At 38.1% G+C, this 15,054-nt stretch overlaps 1 protein-coding gene across 10 annotated transcripts in view; it reads right to left on the bottom strand.

Annotated features, from left to right (window-relative positions):
• Positions 1-15,054, bottom strand: part of TENM3 (teneurin transmembrane protein 3) — a 2,305,387-nt gene that overhangs the window by 162,177 nt on the left and 2,128,156 nt on the right. For all 10 annotated transcript variants that reach the window (XM_055276480.2, XM_063638465.1, XM_063638466.1 and 7 more), the window contains one exon: positions 7,279-7,517. In XM_055276480.2, coding sequence (XP_055132455.1) covers positions 7,279-7,517 — 239 coding nt within the window. The remainder of the gene's footprint in view (positions 1-7,278; positions 7,518-15,054) is intronic.

Below are 15,054 nucleotides of genomic sequence, written 5' to 3'. Positions count from 1 at the left end.
AAATCATGTTAGTATTAAAATGCTTCCATACCATCTCAGACAAAAATGCATTTTCTGAATATAATGCAACCCAGAGTGAAGGGAAGAAGCTGTAGTGGAAAATGGTATGTAATTCGTTGCTTGGCTGTGTTCTAGAACATTATACAACAGTGCTTTCATTACAAAGACATGTCCAAAAAGAAAAAATGTCAAACACATTTTATTTTGCCATGTATAGTTAAATGGTTGATTTTTCACGAAGCATAAAGGGCTGGCATATTTTCCCTTCTGACCCTGAGTTGCATATATATAGCTACTACCATAATCAATTTCAAGGTACATAGGGAGGTAAAAATGTTCATAAAATGCAAATAGGCCCAGGAGTAGGACACATAACTGCTAAGGAATCACAACTGCAATGAACCTGGATTCGACAGGTTATGTTTTGCCAGATCTAGGAATGCTTATGTTGTTAAACAGCCTTTTTAGCGGGCATATGACAACACGTATTTTAGAAATCAGTTGGTAGCAGCTGTTCAAAGGAAATAAATAACTACATATGTATTTTTTAAATGAAAGGAATAGTAAAAATTTGAGTAGTTCTCTGGTTTGCTATACTTGTCAGGAGCTCATAAGAAAAACAAAGCTGAGCTATTTGTTTTCACTGGGCAATTAGTTAGCAAAACAGTCCCTTAAAAATTTCAGATTTTTATGAAACATTTTTGTGGGGATAAAAAAACTATTGGGTATTGGGTGTTGGGAGATAACAGGGAGTGACTGCTAAAGGATGCAGGGATTCTTTTTGGAGGTGAGAGAAATGTTCTGTGATGGCAGCTGCAAAATTCTGTGGACACGTAACACTAAACACCATTGGACTGTATATTTAAATGGATAAATCACACGGTATGTGCACTGGGTCTCAATAAAGCTGTGATTTAAAACACTCTGTTGTCAAATGAATTATTGGTTAGGAAAAACCTGGCCAAAAGGGCAAGATAATTGAGAAAATATATCACCACAATATAGTCTGATAATATTGTTTTCTCTAGTGTTCCTTAAAAAGTTCACGTGCAAATACCTTTGGTGCTACTGTACATGGAGAAATTCTCTGACTCTGCCTAGCAGTGCAAAGAATTGCTCGTGAAATTAAAGGTCTGTAACGGTGCTATTTGAAGTCTGATTTGAGTGGCTTTTTTTTTGTAGTTTAATTGGCGTCATCCCAAGCATTTATTATGATTTGCATGTAGCAATGCTTTAATAATGTTTATGCCTCATGACGGATTTCTGGCCATTTTTCTATGTGTATAACATTGACATTTCAGGTTATCTTCTACCCAGAAAAAAGAGCTTTCTGTGAGCAAAGAACAGTATCAAGACTCCTACCCACTGTATAACTGTGAACCGAAGTGGAACGCAGACTCTTCTCCTTTTTGCCATTCTTTGGTGAACAACTGGTGGTTATTGCTCATCTTTTTTTTTTTTAATTTCAGAGCCAAAAAAAGAAGAACGAGTATATCAGGGCCCAGAGAAGTGCAACAGGTATTTCTTTGGGTAGGTCTGTATCACTAACTATAATCATTGAACCTAACATTTGTGGTTAGAAATCAGCAGAATTTTTGTTGCGTAAAGGCACAGCAACTCAAAGGTTAATGGATTAGAGCAGGATTTTAACTGGAAGCTCAGTAATCCAAAGAAAATCATAACATGACTCCACTGAAAGAAGTTTACAATATGTACATTTGATTTTTAAAAACTGGGATAGGTGAAATCACATCACATTTATTCTATCATGAATCAGCTAAGGTTTCTCAATTCTGCTTGCTCCTCTATCCCAATAGGGCCTCATGATCTCCCAGTTACGGCTACTTTTCTAACAGGTTGTCTAGACTTGTACTATCCAAATGATAGTTCCATGCCCCATGTCGCTGTTTGAGTTTAATGAAAAATAGCACAATTTAAACTCTGGTTTCTACAGCTTACTAGCTACATTTCAAGTGTCCAACAGCCACGTGTCTAGTGGCTACTAAACTGGACGGTGTGGAAACAGAACATTTCCATCATGAAATGGGACACGTGACAGCATTTCCTAGACCCGTGCTACTAGCATTGTGGTCTGAGAAGCACAGCAGCATCACCTGAGAGCCTGGTGGAAAAAAGAATCTCCGTTCTCACTTCGGATCTGCTAAATCAGAATATGCATTTTAGCAAGATCCCCAGGCGATTCCTAGGCATAGGAATGCTTGGAAAGCACAACTCTAGACCTGCTTTCATTGTATTACGTGTTCTGGAAGGCCACTGAAGCAATCCTTCAAAAGCATAAATGTGACTCCTTTTCACTCCTATGCTTAAATCTCTTCAATTTCTACTCTATTTTTACTTCTTAAAAAACCTCACAGGAGATAGTATAGTGTAAGAGTCCTCGTATGTGTGCCTTCAGGCAAGCCATCTCTCTAAGCCACAGATTCTGTTTGTTAAAAGAAGAAACCTCCTAAGGTTGTTGTGGAAATTAAATGAGGTAATTCATACAGTTTCTAGAACAACGCCTGGCACAGTAAGCACTGCACATGCGCCATGGCAGATATTTCGCATTTCTTCCTTGCTGTTCCTCACATGACCTCATCTCAAGGTGATTTTCTCACTAGCCATTGGCATGAGGTGAACAAAGCTCCAGTTCATGCATCAGGTGCCAGATCAAGTCTTTCCCCCAAATCTTCAGCAAAATGTAGGTATCGCCTTTCATCTCTTTTTGCTCATCAAGCTGGTATGAAAGCATGTATGGTGTTAAAAGAGTGTTTTTATGCTTGTCCTCATCACTTGACTATGAGCTTCTAGAATGAAGAGCTAATTTGGACCTCTGACATCTATCAGAGTGGCCAAGAAAATGTTAACTTAAAAATAGTTACTGAAAAACCATTAACTACCAGAGTAAGTTGAAGTACATTTTTAAAAATCCTGGGCTGGGCACAGTGGTGGCTCATTCCTGTCATCTCAGCACTTTGGGAGGCTGAGGCAAGAGGATAGCTTGATCCTAGGAGTTTGAGACCAATCTAGGAAACACAGGGAGATCTTGTCTCTACAAAAAAATTTTAAAAATTAGCTGGGCATGGTGGTGTGGCCTGCAGTCCCAGCTACTAGGGAGGCTGAGACGGGAGGATCACTTGAGCCCAGGAGGCAGAGGCTGCAGTGAGCTGTGACTGTGTCATTGCACTCCAGCCTGTGAGACAGAGTGAGATCTTGTCTTGAAAAAATAAAAATATAAAAAATAAATAAAAACTAATACTTAGATAAGTATGGCATGAAAGCCAGAAATTTAAAGAAAAAAAGAGTGAGAACCTGTCTCAAAAAAATAAAAATATACCAAATAAATAAAAACTAATACTTAGATTAAATAAGGACTTTACAGGTATGTCCTGAAAGCCAGAACTATAAAGGAAAAAACACATTTGACGACTTTAAAACTTCTGAATGAAATAAGGTAAAAATGACTATGACCAAAATTAATAATAAATTGGAAAAGTATATAACATGTGACAAAACATTCATATCCTTAATTGAAAATAGCCTTTTTAAATTCAAAAAGAAAGGAGAATAGCCCCAGTAGAAAAGTGGAGGCTATTAACACACAAAAAGAGAAATACAAATGGCCAATAAATGTATGAGAAGATAGTCAGTGCTACTAGTAATAAATCAAAATAACAACATTTTAACCTAAGAGATTGGCAAAAGTTAAAAATATGCATAATAAAATATAGATAGATAAATAGAGGTAATGACTAGCATTGGTGGTTACGTAAACTGACAGTTGCCATGGTTTTCAAAATTTCAAACATGCCTACTCTGTGGTACAGCAACCATCCTTCAGAAAATTTATACCAATACAAAACTAGATCAAATGAACACATACACACACACCAACATACACAGACACAGGCATAAGAAAATAAGTCACTGTATTTTGGGGAACTAGTTAATTAAGAATAGCCACTAAATAAAATTATATAGATGATGTATAATGAATGATACGTGAGAAAAGCCTGGTATAAAATGCATTTAAAAATATGGACCTCTAGCTGTATATGTACATGGGAAAATATCTGGAAGGATATACACTAAAAAGCTGACAGCACGCACTGTGGGATTACAATTAATTTTCACTCTTTATGGTCTTTCTTTACTCTCTGAAATTTTGAAGAAATAGAAAAAATAAACAACAAAGCCTGTCCACCTCCCTCCCTCCCTCCTTGCCTCTCTTTCAGAAGCTGTTCACCTTGTCTATCCTAAGATAACTTACCTTAGAGAAGAGACATGTTAAATCTACATGTCGTTAAGTTCTCATTATCTTACTGGAAGGTGAGAAAAAATATTCTAAGAAATAATTCCTCAAACTTTTTTTAATGTCTTAGGCTGTATATTAACAGTCAATATAAGAGAAGGGAATTCTAAGGGAATGGAAAAAAAAGCTTAAGGAAGGCTGCATTTCTGTTAAAAGTTGCAAGGTCAATCTCATGATGACATTGGTCTTCCCAATTGATTCTGGGGTTTATCAGACTGATCTGGCTGGATGGGCAGGTGTCTCTTTTCTCCCTCTCTGCTTTACACGCACACTCAATAAAAAAGGACAACCTTCCCTGAGAGAAGTGTCCTGTTCTTTTTTTCAAGGGTAAAGGCAACATCTTTAATCTGATGAGGGAATGAAATTTTTTTACCTGATCAAAAATAAAATCATTGTGTTAGTATGTTAGTCCTTTAAATGTAGGAAGACCAATGAAAATTTGAAGCATACATGTGCTTCATTAAAGCAATAAAAGTATGAGACAATTCTTTGAAGATAAAAGTAATTTTTTGCTAGATAACACTGGGATTGTATCTTCTTAATTCCTAGCACAATAACTAGATCAAAACAAATGTTCAATAAATATTTGTTGAACTGAAAACCCTACATGAGTGTATTAACTAGATAATTTGCATGTTGCCATGTGGGGAAAAATAAAAGCAAAGAGAAGGTTTATGACCATGGTATTAGTAGGAATAAAGCAGATTGCTAATTACTAAAAAGTAAAACCAGGCAATCTGAAAAAAAAAAAAAGAAAAATTTTGAGTTTTTACCTAGAAGTCTGAGAGTTATATTCACTAATGGGTCCTTAAAAAGAGTACAAGTCTCACAGGTAACAGTGACTGATCTCACATTAAAATGCTATTTTTTTCCTGCTAGTCACGCCATGAAAATAAAATTAAATGGTATTAAAATTGATATTCAAAATATTTAACAACTGGAAGCACACAGGTACTTATTAATCAGAAAGGATGCCTGACCAGTCAACCTGACACTGAATTCCAGCCCTGCATATTTATCTACCTGGTATGCCCCATTTAGTAAAAAAAAAAAAAAAAAAAAAAAAAAAAAAAAAAAAAAAAAAAAAAAAAAAAAAAAAAAAAAAATCCCCAACAAACACATATTCTTTTTTATTTTTAAGTTCCAGGGTACAGGTGCAGGATGTGCAGGTTTGTTACATAGGTAAATGTGTGCCATGGTGGTTTTGCTGCACCTATCATCACCTAGGTATTAAGCCCAGCGTGCATTAGCTGTTTTTACCTAATGCTCTCCCTCCCCCACCCAATCCCATGACAGGCCCAGTGTGTCTTGTTCCCTTCCCTGTGCCCATGTGGTCACCTTGTTCCATTCAAATACATATTCTTAATTTATTACATCCCATTTATGACTGGTCCATTTCAGAACCATTCAAAATTCTTTAGCAGCACACTTCTGACAGGTACAAATAATATATACAGCTAACTAGAATAGAATCTCTTGATGGCTGATACATTTTCTAACCGAATACTAGAAATCTGTTCTCTGGAATATTGATTTTTGTTGTGAAATTACTCATTTACCTTCAGTGTTATGAAACAACAGCAGTATTGTTTCACTAGAGTGTGATCCTGGTCAAGAGACAACCCCTTCAATATCTGGTTTGACCATCTTTATAAGGAGAAAGTTAACTTAGATTAAAAAATGACAGAAAGGTAACAGAAGGGTTTCATCTTGCTTTTACCTCTGACTGATTGGTAGAGGCCATCAGAGGTACTGTATGAAGCACTCTGATGAAGATAAGCAGCATGTAATCAGGTTAAGGAGAGAAAGTGCTGTGAATCATTAATGTCTTCCACGGTCAAAGAATTGGAAAAAATACTGTATAACTTGTCCCGTAGTTGCCACCCCTGACTCAATTGTCTCTAAAGTTCTTTCATGCTCTACAATTCTGTTTTCCCATTAAACACTGACTCAAAATGGTTATTTCACTTTCCAAAGTGCATAATTATATCACAGGAGTATTGTAGCCAGTGGAAGATACTGGTCCATTGCAAAAACATCATAGTATTCTACTTACAGCTCTGCAATACTCTTATTCAGTTATAGAATTTCATGGGGCATCACAAATTGCTTTGTAAACTTGAGGATGCATCACTGGCTATTGTTCTTGGTGGATAAACCACAAAGCCTGTGATTTATCTCAGTGGACACCATTAGCATTTCAATGTGGTAGGCCTTACCCTACACTTCGAAGAAGATCAAAACACAGTGTGGTCATTTCTGGTATTTTAAAAAGCAATTTCCAGTAGTTTGAATGCTCAAATATGTTATGAAATGGTTAAATAAAAGCAATATTTACAACTTCTATTAGTAGCTTCCATTATTCGGGTTACTATCAAATGAAAAACATGATCAATACTACATCAGAAGAGAAGAAAAATCCACATATATGAATGAGTATATAATCCATTCATTGCTTTCTGGACGCCCAGTTCTCTGGAGAGTGTTCCTGAGTGCCAGATGATGGCCCTGAGTGATGAGTTTTACATTTAGATGGCTGAGTGAGCTGAGAGACTTGCAATATCACAAGTAGTGGAGAGCTCCCTATTCAGTACGCATTGAAGGAAATCCTGCACAGGGTTCATTACTGTGCAAGCACATGAATTATTTTGTGTACATGAAATGCCACAGAGCTATCCATGTTTCACAAGGGATAAGTCAAACACAAATGTACCCTACAGCTTTTGTTGAAGAATATACCTCACTGTTTATGGAAATGGACTACCCACAAAACCTGCTTTTCTATGTATCTACATTTGCTGAAAATTACTGAAAATACTCTGTGATTTATTACACATTTTTACCAAACTCACCCCCACCAAATATAACCTCACAATATACTTCTAGACCAAACGAATAAATACAAGTAATAAAACAATGTAACACCCGGATTTACAGACAAAGTAATTCTAAGAACTTGTTCTTACCTATAAAATAAGACAGGAGTATTGCCAGGAGCACCGAGACCCCTACGGCACACAGTGCAGTGCATTTCCAGCTACAGTACTTTGAAGATTTCTTGAATTTAAAAGCACTTCTTGATAGGGTGTTTCTAGGTAGTGGCCGAGTAGGCGGCGAATAAACAGAGCCAGATGCCATTGTGTAACCTGGGGTTGCAGTACTGAACAGTGGCGTTGTCCCTGTTCCTGTTTTGAATAGGAAATGCCTGTGGAAAGGGAGAATATCATTATAAGACACAAATATGTTACAATATGAGAGACAAGAGACAGCGATGCATTTAGCTCTCCTGTCTCTTTTGCTCTCTCTTTTTTTTTAAAGAATTTACCCTATATAACCTAAAACATTAAAAATTAAGGAAATGTTTTAACCAAAGAATCTAACTCACAAAAATGACTCTAATGAAAGAGACTGATTTCTAATGTAGATAGCAGGATTTATACACATAAATGATCATAAATGATCACTGTTCCTTCAAGTAGACATTTTGAGAGACTACAAAGATTTTCTAATCATACTATTTCCTGAACAAAACCATTTTGGAACGTCCCTTGATGAATTACCCTAAGAGCATTTTCACAGTTAGCAAAAGAAAGCCAGTCTTGCTGCTTTATAGCTACATGGGCATTTACTACTCATGAGACTGTACGCTCATATAAACACGAGTATGCATGATCACGCTGATCTTCTGCAGACTGATTTATTTTCTGGATGTCCATGGAAACACTGTCCTCTTGGCCTGCTTCTCTGCTAAGTACTATAAAAACAAGTTTGGTTACAGGCAGCTGGTCAGTTCTCAAACGATGCCAACTATTTTATTGTTAGCTCATGTCAAACATAATCAGGATTGTGAACCTGCTGGGGGTAGGGAGAGGGAAGGAATCATGGAACATCTTCTAACACCAAACCTAAATAAATGAAGGGGTCAGTGAAGCAGATTCTGGATCAAATATAGAAACATTCTCTAACCACCGAGCCATACAACAGAGAGCAAACTGTCTCTAAAAGTTGTATGCTCTCTTTCTTGACAATGTTTAAGCAGAAATTGTGTGGTCACATGACAAGAGCACTGTAAAAGGAATTCTTCAGGAAAGGTAACTAATTTTAACTCCTATTAACAATAGAAGTCTCCAAATTTTAAAAAAGCACCATTTGTTTTATGGTTTACATTTAATATTATGCTGGTTACTTACAGTATACTCAGTGAGTGTCCACTGAATATACAGTATACTGAATATACAGCATATTCAGTAAGTGACACTTATTACGATGTTTCTAATACATCCAATGAAGTCAACAGACTGTGCTCTCTTTCATATTCAGAAGGTACAGAGATCTTTCAATCTGATACGGTACAGTCTTTATGCAAGGTCATTTTGGATAAGACATAGCTAAATACTTTTACTTTTAATACTCATATACTTATTGTATATTGGAGAAATACTGAATATATCAAACAAATTAAGGGGCTAATAGGGCAGAATTGGGAAGCCAGACTGCCAAGGTTCAAATTCCACTTAACCACTTAGTAGGTATGTGTCCCTGATGAGTTACTGAAAGTCAGTTTTGGTTTCTTAATCTATAAAATGAGGATGGTAATAGTATCTACCTCACAGGGTTATTATGAAACTTAAATGAGTTAATATTTAAAGTCAAGTGCTTGGAATATAGCAAGTGTTACATAAGTATCTGATTAATAAAAAAGGATCACACTCATTTATTTTATGTATATTATTGCTTAGAAAAGGCTGAATAGGGATTTAAAAGTTACAAAGAATCAGTCTCCAGAAAACTATTACGTGAAAAATAGTGAAGCTGGTCTACAGATATGGTAAAAGTCATGGAAGCTGGCCTAATACAGGTCAGTAGAGTGCAAAGAATTCTGGATTGAAAATCAGTCCCTGGTCTATCATTTCCTAGTAATGTGGTCCTAGGAAATCTCAGTTTTTTTTCTTGACCTGTAAAAAAAAATGGCACTAATGACTTACTTATTTTAACAGGGTTGCAAAAGTAGAGCTTTTAGAGACTAGAGCTAATGTCTCTAAAAAATGCTTTGTCAAACACAAAATTAGAACAGATGCAAATGATGAGTTGCCACTTGTACAAATTATACTAGTGACTGTATTACGAGCCCATTTACCCCCACTGAACTACTTTAAAAAGCTAATTTAAAAGTTTATAGCCTGAATTAAGTGATACGCTGGAGACAGCATTAGTACCTCCTACCATATTCATATTCAGCGTGGTCATTAAGCGCTCTGAAACGACACTGAGTTCAAATCCAGACTTCACCTATAAATAGCTGCATGATGTTGGTAAGTTACTCAAGTTTTGTGTCTTGGTTTTATCATCTGTAAAAACGGCATAATAACAGTATCTACAATTTATAGGCATTTTCCAAGGATTAAATGAAGTAATGCATATATAAAGTGTTGACATTAGTATTTAGCACAAGGTAAGTGCTCAATAAGCATTAGCTATTTATTATTTTGCTCAAAATCACACATCACAGTCTCTGTTCAGAAGACCAAGAAAGTATAATTTGAATATTTTAAATGTCAATTCAAAATGTAACATCATCAAAACGAATGTGTACAAAATTAATTCCCTGTTTACAAATTTGATACTGGCGATTCCACACACTGGCATGTAGTCTGGATAAGAAGATGGACTATGTCATTTAGATCAGGCATCAGCAAACTTTTGCTGTAAGGGACCACAGAGTAAATATTTTAGGCTTTTCCAGCGATATCACTGAACTCTGCTGTTCTATCGTGAAAGCCGCCATAGACGATGCATACATGTTTAACTCTGGCTCTGTTCCAATAACTTTTTTGTAGACATTGAAATTTTAACTTTATAGAAGTTTCCCATGTCATGAAATCTTCTTTTCTTTTCATGTTGTCAATTATTTAAAGATGTGAAAACCATTCTCTGCTCACAAGCAGTACAAAAACAAGTAACAGGGCTGGATCTGGCCTGTGAGTCATGTTGGCCCGGATCTAGATTCTCACTCTTTTCAGGATTATACATGAAGAGTGAGCAGGAGGCTCAGCAGCCCATAGAAACAGCCTATTCCCTCAACGCCACTGGAGAGGATTTAAAAGGCAGCCTAAAGGGTGCAAAGCATGCCTCTTGTGAAGCTTGGACAGACCCATGTAATTGGACAGAGATCCTATTATTATCTTCTGGAAGTTCCACCCTAAAAAGTCCTGGCAAACACTGGTGTATGCATTTCACAGGGCCAAATGGATCATCTTTGCCAAGTATAGGAAAAGGACATTTCCTATGACTGTGGGACAATTCGCTTATTTTACTGCAGCGGTCCCCAACGTTTTTGGCACCAGGGACTGGTTTCGTGGAAGACAATTTTTCCCTGGACCAGGGATAGGGGGGTGGAAAGGATGGTTTCGGGGTGAAACGGTTCCACCTCACATCATCAAGCGTTAGATTCTCGCACAACCTCAATCCCTCGCATGCGCAGTTCACGATAGGATTTGTGCTCCTGTGAGAATCTAATGCTATCTCTGATCTGACAGGAGGTGGAGCTCAGGCGGTAATGCTCCCTCCCCCGACTGCCACTCACCTCCTGCTGTGTGGCCCAGTTCCTAACAGGCCTCGGATCTGTACTGGTCCACAGCCCAGTGGTCGGAGACCCGTGCTACAAGTGTGGGCTTTGGCATCAGCTCAGTTTTGGATGACCCCTCCTGGTATCACCGATGGACCTGAGCTAGGTGTCCATTCTGCGAGCTTCATTAACAACAATAATGATAACTGCCATTTCCTGAGTACCTACTAAGCACTGTATTGTTGTTTCATTACAATTTTCACCACAATGCGGTGAAGAATAAAGTGACTATTTGTATTTTCAGCCTTCATCCTCCAAGTCTCAGCTCAGATGTTACTACCCGACCACCCAATCCAAAGCCCTGTTCTCTCTACTCTCCATAGTATTACCATGTATTATCATTTTCTTCAACGTGCTTATTACAATCAGTGATCTTGTTATTTATTTGTGCGGTAAATCAAGTTTCTGAAGTACTATTGAAAGCATGTTTTTTCCTCCTGACTTTTTTCCCTTTCTGTGTTTTCTCTGCCTCAGTCCTCTCATTCTAGTTTTATTTCATTGCCTCCAGGAGAAATGAAATCAGATGAAAGAAGAAACAGCTTGAGTCTCTTACTGGTTTTCTAAAGCCCAGACTGCTGGGTGAAATAGAGTGGACTGGGGAGAAAACTGTTGTGAGGGGAGAAAGGGCTTCCCTCCAGAAAGGGTAATAGGTCCACGCTGGGAGCAGGTGGAGAACCTGAGGGGAACTGGTAACAGTAGAGGAGCAATAGGGCCCAGGGACAGAAGCCTTCTTTCTGCTTCGTGGGTGGCATCCTGGGGAAGTGGCAAGACTCCAAGGAAGGCTGAGGCTCTTTCTACTGCTTCCATGCCATGCTCGAGGGGACAGAAGTAGCAGAGAGAGCTACCTGGCAAAGCTGTGTGTACAGAAACACGCAACACTCAGGTAGCGACAGGTTTGCAGGCCCATGGCCAATGACGCAGTCCCTTACCTTAGCCTTTGGTCCCATGAAAAACCTCTGGGGGAAAGTGGAAATGGAGAGGCTTTGGGATATACCCAAAATGTCAGAAAGAAACCGAATTTAGAAAATAAAGATTCCCCTTAGACTAGAAAAAATATTTCATTTTATTAAGGGCTAGGAAGAGAGAAAGAGAAGAATGGCTGAAGATGTACTGTGTCCCAGGGATGAAGGCCCTGCTCCTGGCCTCTCTGCGTGAGTCCTGGAGAAGCAGAGACTACAGCATTTATCCAAGAGGCCTGAGAGCAGAGGAAACCTGTGCCTTACATCTCAGACAGAGAATGGAGGCGATAACTGGATCTCAAAGAGAAATAAACTCATGAAGCATCCAGGTGATGCAGTCAGGGAGCCTCACCGAGATTCCTGTGCCTGAGCATAATTTCTAAGAAGTGGAATTACTTCTATGGCTGCAAGAGTAGCAAAGAGATGGCAGAGTGTGCCACTGGACAAGCAAGGGTCTCGCGGATAGGAACGAAGGCGACCCCCGGAATATCAGGAGGATTAGGAATAGACAGAGAGCATGAAAACTAAATGTCTTAGTGGAGAAGAGTGTAACACCAGAAGCTCCCTGCTGTGCTCAGAGCATCATGGAAGAGCTGGGGTAGGGGAGGGAGGGACCCAAATTGCCTGAAGAGAAGATTCTAGGAATGAGGCTTAAAATAAAACATAAACAGGCCGGGTGCGGTGGCTCACACCTGTAATCCCAGCACTTTGGAAGTCCGTGGCAGGCGGATCACAAGGTCAGGAGTTCGAGACCAGCCCGGCCAACACAGTGAAACCCTGTCTCTACTAAAAACAAACAAACAAACAAATAAAATACAAAAAATTAGCCAGATGTGATGGCGGGGGCCTGTAATCCCAGCTACTAGGGAGGCTGGGAGAGGAGAATTGCTTGAACCCAGGAGATGGAGGCTGCAGTGAGCCGAGACCACGCCACTGCATTCCAGCCTGGCGACAGAGTAAGACTCTGTCTCAAGAAACAGGGCCAGGCGCAGTGGCTCACGCCTGTAATCCCAGCACTTTGGGAGTCTGGGGAGGGCAGATCACGAGGTCAGGAGATCGAGACCATCCTGGCTAATACAGTGAAACCCCGTCCCTACTAAAAATACAAAAAAAATTAGCCGGGTGTGGTGGTGGGCGCCTGTAGTCCCAGCTACTCGGGAGGCTGAGGCAGGAGAATGGCATGAACCTGGGAGGCAGAGCTTGCAGTGAGCAGAGATCTCACCACTGCACTCCAGCCTGGGCAATGGAGCAAGACTCTGTCTCAAAAAAAAAAAAAAAAGACTCTGTCTAAAAAAATAAAAATAAAAAACATAAACAAGTATTTTTAACAGTTGTATTTCTAACGTACTATACTGATGGACTATGAATGATGTATTCACTCCACAAATCATCTATTGTCTGTCTTCTCCCATTAGAATGTAAACTCTATAAAGTCCTATTCACCTCTGTATTAACAGGACTTAAAAAGTTCTTGGCATGTAATAGGTGCTCAATAAATATGTGTAAAATAAATAAAATGGTGACTATTATGTAGATGAGGAAAAGTGAGCCTCAAAAAGTTAAGTACCTTGGCCAAGAAGCCACAGCTAATAAAGGAATGAAATCACAAAATATATAAAATAGCAATAAATAAGGTTGGAAATTATATAAACCAAAAAGCAAGCCTGGGACATGTGTTTTAGCTTTATTCAAAGTACGCTGTTTCTCCATGGGAGACAGGATTTGAATCTGAGCCTATGGGACTCTCAGGATTATGAACTTAGCCTCAACATTAAAAACGTGAAAATCTACTATGTGAGAGACAGTAAGTTTGATAGATGCTGACTTCAAATCAGACATCTCTGTTTAAATTTCTACAATTTGAGACATCAGTAGATCATGAGATCACCAGTCTTGGCAAGGGCTTGAGTTGCTATGAAATTATTCTTTTTCTTTTTCTTTTTTTTTGTGAATAGAGTTTCGCTCTTGTCATCTAGGCTGGAGTGAAGTGGTGTGATCTCGGCTCACTGCAACCTCTGCCTCCTGGAAGGAGCCTCAGCCTCCTGAGTAGCTGGGATTAAAGGCATGTACCACCATGCCAAGTAATTTCTGTATTTTTAGTAGAGACGAGGTTTCATCACGTTGGTCAGGCTGGTCTCAAACTCCTGACCTAGGTGATCTGCCCACCTTGGCCTCCCAAAGTGCTGAGATTACAGGCGTGAGCCACCATGCCCAGCCACAATTATTATTTTTCTTAGAGGAAAATGTAACTTTGAGATATTGTTCAAAACAAAGATGTAATATTCTAAAATTACATCTTTGTGATTGTATATTTTGTTATTTGTTCTAACATTATTACTCCAGCTACTCAGGCTGGAGCACAGTGGTGTGAAGACAGCTCACTGGGGCCTTGACCTCCCAGCCCCAAGTAATCCTCCTTCCTCAGCCTCCTGAGTAGCTTGGACTACAGCGTGTGTACCACCACATCGGCTAATATATATATTTTATATATATAATATATTATATATAATATATATTATATATATAATATATATTATATATAATATATTATATATATTTTATATATTATATATTTTATATAATATATTATATATATTATATATTTTATATAATATATTATATATATTTTATATATTATATATTTTATATAATATATAATATATAAAAACATATATTATATATAAATATATATTTAATATATAATATATATAAAATATATATTTAATATATAATATATATATTTTTAATATATACATTTTTAATATATATACTTAATATATATATAACATATATATTTTTAATATATATATACTTTTTGTACAGATGGGGGTCTCCCTATGTTGTCCAGGCTGATCTCAATCTCCTAGCCTCAAGCAATCTTCCTGCGTTGGCCTCCCAAAGGGCTGGGATTACAGGCATGAGCCACCATCCCCGGCCAGCCACTGACTTTAAATCTCAGAAGTACCCCTCCTCAGATTGAGGCCTGTACTGCACTCAGATTAGTCACAGAGGAGAGGTACTTTTAAGATTTAAATCTGATTGTGTATATCAGATTGGAGCCTTGGTGATGTACGTGCATAATAAATACAGAAATGTTATAAAACATGGGAAGAGAAGCCAAATCACCTGTCCACTATATTTTAAAACAATGAGGCAGG

Source organism: Symphalangus syndactylus, chromosome 4 (genome assembly GCF_028878055.3).
Source record: "Symphalangus syndactylus isolate Jambi chromosome 4, NHGRI_mSymSyn1-v2.1_pri, whole genome shotgun sequence".
NCBI lineage: Eukaryota > Metazoa > Chordata > Mammalia > Primates > Hylobatidae > Symphalangus > Symphalangus syndactylus.
Note: the sequence above shows the minus strand (reverse complement) of the source record. Positions and strands in the feature narration are given on the sequence as shown.